Source organism: Odontomachus brunneus, unplaced genomic scaffold (assembly GCF_010583005.1).
Source record: "Odontomachus brunneus isolate Ranch 3 - 2012 unplaced genomic scaffold, Obru_v1 Obru_scaffold_145, whole genome shotgun sequence".
In the NCBI taxonomy this organism is placed as follows: domain Eukaryota; kingdom Metazoa; phylum Arthropoda; class Insecta; order Hymenoptera; family Formicidae; genus Odontomachus; species Odontomachus brunneus.
Window position 1 is genome coordinate 217499 of NW_022639595.1, and position 11729 is coordinate 229227.

The 11729-nt window shown below is 44.9% G+C and overlaps 1 protein-coding gene across 1 annotated transcript; it reads right to left on the minus strand.

Annotated features, from left to right (window-relative positions):
- Nucleotides 1-1936: 1936 nt before the first annotated feature.
- LOC116850438 (uncharacterized abhydrolase domain-containing protein DDB_G0269086-like) lies at nt 1937-7634 on the minus strand. Its single transcript, XM_032828731.1, has 2 exons — nt 7529-7634; nt 1937-2599 (listed from the first exon to the last, which is right to left on the minus strand). The coding sequence occupies exon 2, from the start codon at nt 2591-2593 to the stop codon at nt 1937-1939; it is 657 nt and encodes a 218-aa protein (XP_032684622.1). The 5' UTR covers nt 2594-2599; nt 7529-7634.
- Nucleotides 7635-11729: the final 4095 nt, after the last annotated feature.

Here is an 11729-nt window from a genome sequence, read left to right on the forward strand (position 1 = left end):
GCTTTGTTTTCGAGATATTCAGGTGTTCCGGTATATAATATTCACCCTGTATAAAATCACAAGTATATAACATAAAATATTAATCTTATTTATAATCATTCCGCGGTCATCTATATAAACTTTAAAACAAAATCACAATGTTCTACGCAGAGGCCACTTTAACACATTAACTAAAGATAATTATAACACAATCATTCGCGATCGCTACTTCGCGATGCGCGGAGACCGTCGCCGCTCAGACTCTTACTTTTCCCAACTAATCTCTCCTTCTTCTTTCTGTTTTAGGTGCTGTACCCGGAATTGGACTCGGCTCAAAGACTCGGACGCCTCGGACAGGATCCGGACCCCGGACACCTCATCACTCAGGGATCTGGTAAGTATTTCCTACATTAATTTTCCTTTTCAAAGTCTTCACGACGTCGCTCTCCAGCTGCTCGGTCTCAGGTAAGTATCTGATCTTTTTCTTGCAGGTCAGCGAAGTCGTCCGCCGATCTATACAACCGCAGGTACGTAAGTACTTTATCTTACGAACTATCGCTCACTCGGCGTTCACACGGCTCCCGTTCGGATATATTACTCGCGCGTGTCTCACTCACCCGATGTTCGGCTTGACTCAAAACCTTCCTCTCGGAAAGTAGACCCGTCTCGCGTATTTCTCACTCTCGGTCGAGTTGCCTTTCCCGTGTCTTATGTAGTCTACTATCTACTAGGGCTCTACGACCGCGTTCAACCCTTTGCTTCGTTATTCGGACCGTCTCGCGTTTTCTATTCACAAGGCTTGTTCGGCTCGACGATCCTACATGTAGTCTACCGGTTTTCTCTCTCAACCAACTACCCTCTGCTCGCGTGTTTGATCCGTCTCACGACTCCTATACATAAGGCTTGTTCAGCTTGACGATCCCGCGTGTATTCTACTAGTTTTTTAGCTCGACCGGTCACTTATTACTCGGAGATTATGCGCCTCCCGGCCCGAACGTGTGCTGCGTCCGATAATTTCCTTAAAATTATGTGTAGTCTATACTTATTACTAACCTAACCTAACTTACTACTCTAAAACTACGCCCGTCTCAGACTCGCCGCCCGGGGCGTTATCTTGTCCTCGGTGTGATACCTGTATTCTACTATGTATCGATCGTCTGTGTCCAGTAAATCCGGCGTTTCCGGGTCTTCCGTCCCGCTCGGCTCTCCTGACGTCGCTGGCTGCTCCGACCGTTCCTGGACGTTTCCTCCGGGCACGGACGTCCGCGTGAGTTCGGACGGCCTCCTCTCTCTCTCCTCCGGTTCGGCCGGCCGTGTCACTGCAGCTGGAAGTTCGGACGGCCTCCATTCGTTCCCCCTCGGTTCGGACGGCCGCGTTTCGGCGTACCCGGGTTCGGATGGCCCTCGCTCCGGCATAGAGTAAAGTCGGGTTAGTTTAGGCTGCGACCCCTTGTATTTTGACGCAATCTCCGCGTTCCCGACCACCGCCGGTGTCGGTTCGCGCCTCCGCGCGCAATATGTTCCTCGACTCTTCTCAGCGGTCTAGGCCGATCGTCACCGCTTTCTCGATGCTTACCCGACTCTGCTTAGTGACCTTAAGGGTGGATGGGGCACTGCGCCTGCAGATGTTTTCTGCTGCACTCTCTCGTCTGGCGACATGTCCGCGATTGGTACGGGCGCGGGCTCGTCGTCATCCGATTCCTCAATGTCGGAGGTGGTTAGGATGCTGAAGAGGCGGCTAAACCCTGTCTTGCGTGCTGCTGTAGTCATCGCTTTACGTCGACGTTCCTTTTCGAGCCTGATCATTGTCGCTTCCTCTGACGGGACTCCGTGTGCTTTAATTCTCCACGTCTCTTAGACTTTGTCTTTGGTTAGGGCCTTGCGATGGTGATGGCTTCTCAATCTCGATTCCTTTCCAATCCATCTTGTAACGTGTTCATCGGTACGCCTTTGGTCCTTAGTACGTGTGTCTACCTGGTGATGGGTTTTGATGCTCATTGTTGTTCTTCGTTTTGAGTCCAGTATTAGAGTGTCGATTTCCAGACGTGTCGATTTCCTTTAAGCGATTCAGTTTGACTACCGCTTTTGCTTCTAGTTTGAAGTCCGTCCTACTTCTTGTTGTCTCGGTCGCCTTACTTATCTTTTTCTTCTTCGCCGATGGTGTCCTCGATGATGACGACGAGTACACCTCGCTCCATGTAAGTTTTATTGTCGTTTTGCTCGGCGATCGGACTCTCCATTGCGGACATTCCTCGTCCGTTGACTCTTCCTCAAAGGTGTGTTCCCAGCGCACCTCTCGTGTTTCCCATCTTTCGCCTTCTCGCGACGTGCTCGGCCTGGGGGTATCAGGACTCATTTCCTGCTCTTGGCTCGACGCTCGTATTTCCTCGTAATACATACGTTCGGTCTTTCTACGCGGCTCGACACTTGCTACTATTTCAGCTAGAGAGGCCTCACGGAGTGCTATCAGCCCCTGCATCCTGTGGGCCTCTCGGTCGAGTCGCTCGCACTCTTCTCGCTCCATCCTTCTTTTGGCTGCTTTAATTTCGTCGTCTAGCTGTTTGAGACGATTCGCGAGACGTTCGTTGTGTCTGCGTTTCTCGTTGATGTCCATCTTGCCCTGCGAACACAAATGTGCAGAGACTAGAGTATCTAGAGTGGTCTAGATTTTGCAATCGCCTTGGCGAAGGCCTTGCGATAGAATGCGGGAAGCTCTTTATTGCTCGTCGTGATAAAGACAATTTGGTAGGGAGACTTAGGAACGCTGCGGCGTGTGACGGATGTTGGGGCGTCGCGATTTGAGGCTAACAATACGTCGCGAAGCGCTGACGGTGCCCTCAATCTTGCTACCGCCAGACTCCGGACTGTCGGCCCATCTTACACACTTTTTACGAGGTACTCGTACGACCTCCCAAGTATCGTCCGTATCTGGGGGCTATTCGTACGTATCGTCTATGTGGCGTCTTACTCTGGGGCGAATCCTGTATTCCGCGCTCGACTCGGAGCTTGAGTTCGTCCGCGCACTATCTTGTACTGACTGCGTTTCCTGCGTTTCGCGACTGGTACTAGGCCTACTTCCGTCCTGGATAAGTCGTGGGGCGCTGACGGTGCTCCCGCGCTCCTGCCAGACTCCACACTGTCTGTCCACCTCATTCACCTGCGGCGGGGTACACGCGCGAGCCGCCACGGCTTGTTTGTCGGCGTTGCCTATGAATCGCAAATCTTCGAAAGGATTAGCTCTAGAAGTTTCCCTAATCGCGAAACGCGGCGCTTCGCGTTGTTCGGCGGGCGATGTCCTAAGTGTATGACGCTCCGACGTGTAAATGTCAGGATACGGTTTGTAAACGTCTTCGTCGACGATGAGTTGTGAGCATTCCACGGGAGGAATGAGCGCGTTGTGCTCCTCCGAGTACCCCCTTTGATCCGTGGTCGCCGACGCGACCGATCTCGCGTCGTTCCCGCTGACCAAGGATGTCGCACTATCGTATCGCTTCTGTACCCTGTACGTACTCCACGTCTCGGCGCTCGCTTTCGCTTTTGTCGACGCGGTGACCGGCGCCGACGGCGCCGCGGACGCGCTCACACGCGCAGCGGATGACTCCATTAGTCGGACTAATGTCTCAAATTTGCTTTCTACGTCGCGTCCGATCCGCTCTATCTTGTCATCTAATTATAAGTTTATTTCGCTAATACGCGTTTCGAGTCTGCCTAAATCTATGGCCGGTTGTCCGGGCAGCATCGTGCTGTGAAGCATCGACGCTTCGGCGCTCCCCCAGGACGCCCGCGTCGATCCCTCGCGAATATTCAATCGCGCTGACGGTGTGACGATTTTGCTCGTGTCGGATAGCGTTGCCCCTCTGGAAACGGCGTCGCTCACGCTCGTCATGGACGCCGACTTGGAGAGCGTCGACTCTATCGGATCCAGTCTCGACTCGCGCAAGATAGGTTTGGGTTGCCCATATTCCCGTCCCGATCTAGTCGTAGATCTGTCGTCCGCCTGTTTCCCTAACTCTTCGATGGACTTTGACGAGAACATTTTGTTTCGCTATCGTTTTTGGAGTTCCCTACCGCGTTTACTATCGTTCGTGATGCGTATCTTAACCTGTTACTTCTAAACGGTAAGGTTCTCAGCACTCACTTGGCCGTTGGGGAGCTTAATCTATTGTCCCTTTTGTACTCTACGGGTTCTCGTTGTCGACTACAGTCGATTATGTTCGATCGGGACAAAGTTGGAAAGTAATGGTCTTTCACGGTTTTCACGTGTCTCAATAGGTTGTGTTTACTGTCTGGGTTCGTCCCAATTCAAATTTGAAATTTTGAAAAACCTGATAATCTTGGAAAAATTGCGTCTCACTGAAAATATGGGTTAATTTGGACTATTCTATGTTTATTATATGTAATCTACTTTGTCCCAGGTTCAACTGACAATCCTAAGTTGTATTTCTGAATTCTACGTTAAATAATGCTCACTCGGCAAAAATATTATGTTCAACGTGTTGTACTAATGTTGACTAAGTGTATGAGCTAAAGTTTGACTTTGATTAAAAGGCTTTAATTTTGAAAATAAATTTGTGTCGACCTTAATTGAATGTTTATAAGAAGAAATACTATAGATTACATGTAATCTACTATTTTTCTATAGTCGGATATGTTTAAGTAGAACGATTACTATTTAGGTGTCTGACACGTTTTGGCAATTTTTTCGGAAAATTGCGAAAATTGACAATAAATGCTATGTTGTATAGCTGGCGCACCATTAATTCTTTCCAAATTTGTATCGATCATTGAATTCGGGTCACGCTGACGTGTATTATAGGTCAAAATAGGTTTTTATAGGGAACCAGTGAAAAATGGGTGAAAAATTTAACATTCAACCTCGATGCTCGGTGTACACCTTGCGCCTGTGCTTCTCCTGCTTTTGAGATGGTCAAATTTGTGTATTTCAGCGTAATTTGTTATTTTTACAGATATTCAAGTGTTTACGATAAAAGTGAATTTTTTAAAAAAATTAGAGAAAATTTTGAAAATTTTATGATGGAATGTTTGAGTATTTATGGAAGTCCTGCTATAGAGATCAAAATTTGTACAAAAATATATTTATTAATACTATTTATCTTCTAACTAAGGTTTTTAGGTACTTTGGTAATTTTCAGAAAAATTGGGAAAAAATTTATAATTTTTATAGTCGAATGTTCGAGTACTTATGGTATTACTGCTTTAGAAATCAGAATATGTTAAAAACTGAATTTAATTATAGTATTTGTACTCTAACTAAGGTTTTTAGACACTTTGGTAATTTTCAGAAAAATTTGGAAAAATCTATAAATTTTATTGTCGATTGGTCTTTAATTAGTAAATGTCTCATTAATGCAGATGGTATTTGTTGAAAAATGTTGTTAATTTGATCAAAATACTCTGTCACAGGTATTGCACAAGGGAATCCTAACCCCACCTGGCACTGGTCTTATCCTTGTAATTAATAGTCGTAATCACTTATAACTAAGTGAGCAAGTGTCTTTCAATGAGCTAAAAGTGTGTGCCAACTCGTGTTGCTCTAGGTATTCTGGGTGACGAGTTGGGTTTTGTAAGCTATCTCAAAAAATGTTGTCGAAATGACTCTAATTTTGATACAATTTAATTAATTAAAAATTAACTAATAATCCGACTCGACTGGTTCCAGTCTCGTCAGATCCAGAATTTAGAACTGTAATTGTGATATTAATTTCAAATGAATAATTTCCCTGATTATCCAGTAAAAAACTCTATTCCAAAATTTTGTCATTCCTCGACTCAAGTTCAAATCTATGACAGCCTATATCTGGAGAATAGCTTAGCCGATTCAATTCAGGTTTTAAGACGGTTTTTAGTCACTAATTATCTCAAACTATAAAAAATTTCGCTGAGCTAGGAAGCTCCTGTGCGAAGATGCTCTTGTCACTACTATGTAAATTTTCCAAGTATGGAAAACGAGTCTTTTTCGCGATAATTCGCTTAATTCTTATCCGATTTTAATTATCTTTAATGGACTAGGATCGCGCACACTGTACGATTCTGTATCTGTAGCCACGATTTCCCAGGATTATCGGAAAGTGAAGTTTTATCAAAAAAGATTCAGCTCATTTGGATCTCATTTGCATAATGGCTGTCTGCAGCTATTTTATTCTATATCTCGCGTTATACTTTACAGAATTGAATGCGGCTAAGCTAGTTGGCGTCGTAATTTAATATTCTACTCGAATCTCTAATATCAGGGCTCGGAAAGGTCGGCGTCGACCTCTATATCCCTATCAAGGTCCCTGTCAATATCATTGTCACTCGCGCGCACTATAGACACAGACACTTAGCTCTACCGCTGCTGAAATTGACGCACGGTGATAACACTTATTTATACACGTTCCTACCTCGCAATTATGCCTCCGGAATACGCGTTCTCGGCGACGGCCTGGTTCCTCGACGATTTCTCGTCGGCGGTGACGTTTAGGGGTTATGTCGTCCGGCGCGACAGACCTGGGTACGAAATTGGCGATCTCCCGTGATCACCCGCGTTCCCGATCCTTGCCTCTCGACGACGAGGGCTTGTTCCCCGAAGATCTCTCCCCGGGTATCGCACCAAAGACACTCGCGTTTCTCCGCGATACGGACACGATCGAAACAACTCTCACACTGCTCGCGGCGGATGCGTACCGACCTAGGGCGGCTTTTTAATGCGCGTTCACACCGCGGCTCTCGACGACAATGTCCGCGTCGCGTTATATAACCTATAAATCGAGCCGATGCTTTTTAATGACGAACGATCGCGCGTGTCACCTCGCACTCTCGATATGGCCGAATTTTATCGCTTTCTTCTCAAAATACTTGTAAATTAATGGAGGCGTCTCCGTACGACGTCTTACACCGGATTTTCACCAATTTATGTAGAATTACGCGGCGGAATACCTCACGACTTACGCGTTTGCAGAAATATGTCGCGGCGTCTCCGAGATGTCTTACGCGTTGAAAAGTTAATGTATCGCGGCGGAATCCCTCATGACTTACGCGAATATGGAATTATGTTAATTTACGCGGCAGAATCACTCACGACTTACGCAAATGTAGAATTCTTCGACGACGACACTGTTGTATTGTACAACCCCCCGGAAATTAGTAATTCGTAAAAATTTTGTCACAACGCATACGTAACACTAAATCCTGTCACGGTCGCTACTTTAGATACGAAGTGGGCCGCGAGATCCTATCACGGTCGCCACTTTAGACTTAAGGAAGTGGACGAGTCATGAGAGGTGATATTTTCGTTCTCGATTGAATTGGCGGTTCACTAGATCTATAATCCCGTGTAACCGGACTTCGGATGACTGCAGGCAAGCAGTGAACAATTTAATATGTCGGCGTTGTGCTAACCCGGGACTTTACTTGCTTCTAAACGTTTTGATCCTATTTATTGTATTACGCACGTAGGTAACGATTGCCACTCGTTCATAAAGGATACCGACGTCGTCCTCGCTAGCGCGGATGAACAGAAGTTCGCGGGGAGCAATATAAATTGACTAACCGGTATGATGAACTTGTACTTTATTCGCCGTCCTGGCGTCAGTAGTGGTCGTCGGGGAGGTCGTCGTCAACGTCACAAAGTGCTGCTTTTCCCCACGGCACGTCCGATACCATCAACGTCTGTTTCCTTAATGGCGGAGAAGAGGCCGATCTAGAATCGGTGCTCGGGATCTCACCTCGCGCGGAACTGCCGCCCCTAGCGGCGTGGTGTCCCAAGCTAAACTACTACTCGGGGAATTGCCACCGCACTTACGACCACGACCACAATCTCCCTAGACACTCAACAAACATAAAATACATTATGTGGCGCGAATTAGCGCGATACAAACATAAAGCAACTTACTTCTAATTACCGCTCGACGCGTGCACATTACATTTATATGAATATACGTATGTATACATATATAAAATCACAAGTATATAAAATAAAATATTAATCTTATTTATAATCATTCCGCGGTCATTTATATAAAATCTAAAACATAAAATCACAATGTTCTACGCAGAGGCCACTTTAACACATTAACTAAAGATAATTATAATACAATCATTCGCGATCGCTACTTCGCGATGCGCGGAGACCGCCGCCTCACAGACCCTTACTTTTCCCAATTAATCTCTCCTTCTTCTTTCAGTTTTAGGTGCTGTACCCGGAATTGGACTCGGCCCAAGGACTCGGACGCCTTGGACAGGATCCGGACCCCGGACACCTTATCACTTAGGGATCTGGTAAGTATTTCCTACATTAATTTTCCTTTTCAAAGTCTTCACGACGTCGCTATCCCGCTGCTCGACCTCAGGTAAATATCTGATCTTTTTCTTGCAGGTCAGTGAAGTTGTCCGCCGATCCATATGACCGCAGATACGTAAGTACTTTATCTTACGAACTATCGCTCACTCGGCGTTTACACGGCTCCCGTTCGGACATATTACTCGCGCGTGTCTCACTCACCCGATGTTTGGCTTGACTCCTGACCTTCCTCTCGGAAAGTAGACCCGTCTCGCGTATTTCTCACTCTCGGTCGAGTTGCCTTTCCCGTGTCTTATGTAGTCTACTATCTACTAGGGCTCTACGACCGCGTTCAACCCTTTGCTTCGTTATTCGGACCGTCTCGCGTTTTCTATTCACAAGGCTTGTTCGGCTCGACGATCCTACATGTAGTCTACCGGTTTTCTCTCTCAACCAACTACCCTCTGCTCGCGTGTTTGATCCGTCTCACGACTCCTATACATAAGGCTTGTTCGGCTTGACGATCCCGCGTGTATTCTACTAGTTTTTTTTTTAGATCGACCGGTCACTTATTACTCGGAGATTATGCGCCTTCCGGCCCGAACGTGTGCCGCGTCCGATAATTCCCTTAAAACTATGTGTAGTCTACACTTATTACTAACCTAACCTAACTTACTACTCTAAAACTACGCCCGTCTCAGACTCGCCGCCTAGGGCGTTACCTTGTCCTCGGTGTGATACCTGTATTCTACTATGTATCGATCGTCTGTGCCCAGTAAATCCGGCGTTTCCGGGTCTTCCGTCCCGCTCGGCTCTCCTGACGTCGCTGGCTGCTCCAACCGTTCCAGGACGTTTCCTCCGGGCACGGACGTCCGCGTGAGTTCGGACGGCCTCCTCTCTCTCTCCTCCGGTTCAGACGGCCTCCGTTCGTTCCCCCTTGGTTCGGACGGCCGCGTCTTGGCTTACGCGGGTTTAGATGGTCCTCGCTCCGGTATACAGTAAAGTTAGGTTTGGTTAGGCTGCGGCCCCTTGTATTTTGACGCGACCTCCGCGTTTCCAACCACCGCCTCGGTGTCGGTTCGCGCCTCCGCGCGCAATATACTCTTGGCAGCAGTCTAGGCCGATCGTCACCGCTTCCTCGATGTCTACCCGACTCTGCAGTGGCCTTAAGGATGGATGCGGCCACTGCGCATAGAAGGAGGAAAGCATACTAGGTGGCGGCTAGACGCTGTGCGTTCGAGATCTGCGTATCTTTTTCGTTCCAGAAAGAGAAAAATCGAGAGCGCGGTCCTGCTAGACCGGGACTCGAACCTGGGTCTTTCGCTTGCCGGGCGACTGCTTTAAAGCACTGCCTTAGGTGGCTGAGTCAGATACGATCTTGCCTTATGTGGTTGGTTCAAATACGTTTTTGTCTTAGATGGCTGAATTATCAATGGCTCTGTTTTAAATTAATGGATCAACGATCAACGACATTATCTCTAGTTTATGAGCTATTATTTGACACAAAGAACATGGTGACCTTCATATAATTTTTTGAGATTAATTGAGCCGCATATGTTACCCCATGATTTTAAATTATTTTCGTTTTTACTGTAAAACTTGAAGAAATGAAAATATTAGGAACAACCTCCAATCGCCTTGACCTTGTTCAGGGCCTTGACAAATGTTGTCATGGCCCTGAACAACATTTAAAAGATTTTAGTCGTCGGTCGAACACCTTAGGTACCAATGCTAATGGCAACAATATTGTAATTTTGAAGCCTTTTAACTCGAAAGATACTTAATAAAAAAATATTTTATTATAGTGTTTTGGAAAACTCTCGAAATATGCTACAAGAATATTTAATGAAAAATGGAGGTTTCCATTTAAAAAATTCAAAATGACCTTGTCCTGATCTCGACGACGCCACTCGAGGTCAAACCAATGTCATCTTATGTCGCTCTTGAAATCTCAAAATTTTTATCTGAAACATTTTGCCCTAAAATACACTGTTTAAGAGATATTTGAGGTAAACGATTAAAATAGGACACTCTGTATACATTATAGTGAAACCTATATTTTAGTCAAGAATTACTCTTTGAACCGCTTTTAATATATACGTACATATATATTCAAGTAAATTTACAAGTCAGAACCACAATTATTTTCGATTATTAACAATACCTTGAAAACCAAACAGAACACGTAGCACCTATAGCAGAACGGTACCTCGTACGAGCAAGCCCGGAAAGAGTCGTCCATCTTGTGGGAGCTCGACCCGCGTCGACGCGTTAAGAAGGCCCTAAGCCTCTCTGCGACCGTTAAACTCGCTTCAAGGATCTGTACAAATAATTCTAAATTGTAGATTTTTACCACTATTATCTAAATGTTAATGATAAATTTAGGAAACAACGAGCTTTAATATAAAATATATATTAAATATTCACCTATTCAAAATTACTATTTGCAGACAATTTTTATATTAGAAATTATTAAATTTATATAATATTAACCTAAGGACAATTAGAGTTCAAGCACAGGTTGTATAGTGCTATTATAAACTATTAAAACATAGTGACACAATCTCGCCATGAGAACAAATTTTATTACATATCATACGCGTTTCGGTCTTATTTCACAGACCCTCTTCAGTGATTACAAGTAACGTTTTAGTGTCGCAAAAAATAAAAAATTTTAAAAGTTAGTGTTAACATAGGTTGTTACAGAAAAAATTGTCGCTACAAGTTTTTTTGTATACGGGATTCGGAAGCACAAACATAATATATTATTTACACAATGAAATGTTTCATTTTCGGAAGCTACTGGCAATTTATTCCGAGACTGGTCACTCCATCGCACGTACTAAGATGCTGTGGTATGATCATCTAAACACGTATTAAGATAGAGCAACCAACCCCAATGTGAGGGGAAAAAAAACAAAACAATGATATATACCTCGATAAAGGCCAGAGAGTTCCGGTGAGATGTTACGCCTATGAACGTGTATCTCCGAATGCCGCATACAATACAGAATCCAGTGTTTATATTTACTTCGCAACCGCAAAACGAAATACGATTTAAGTCAATCCGAGTAACATGTTGTAACATTTTCCTAAATTCTCAGTGTCAGTATGAGAATTCAGTCCATGCGTCTGCATTTTTATAAAAATCATCTCTGCAATCATTCTTTTATAAAATAGATGTTCCTTATGCAAAACTTTGACATTATCCCATTTAAATTCGTGGTCGTAATTAACACGGTGCTCTTGTACAACAGAGAGATGCGAAGTAAAGTCTCGAGGTAGTCGTTTATGCTCAGATACACGAGTGGAGAGCCTTCTGCTCGTTTGACCAACATAAGACGAGTCACAGTCCCGCACTCTAACCTATATACAACGTTATTCAGAAGATTCAGAGGCAAAGCGTCTTTATGAACACGAACCAGACCAGAAAGCTTGTTCATAATACTAAAACTTGAAACCTTATTAAATT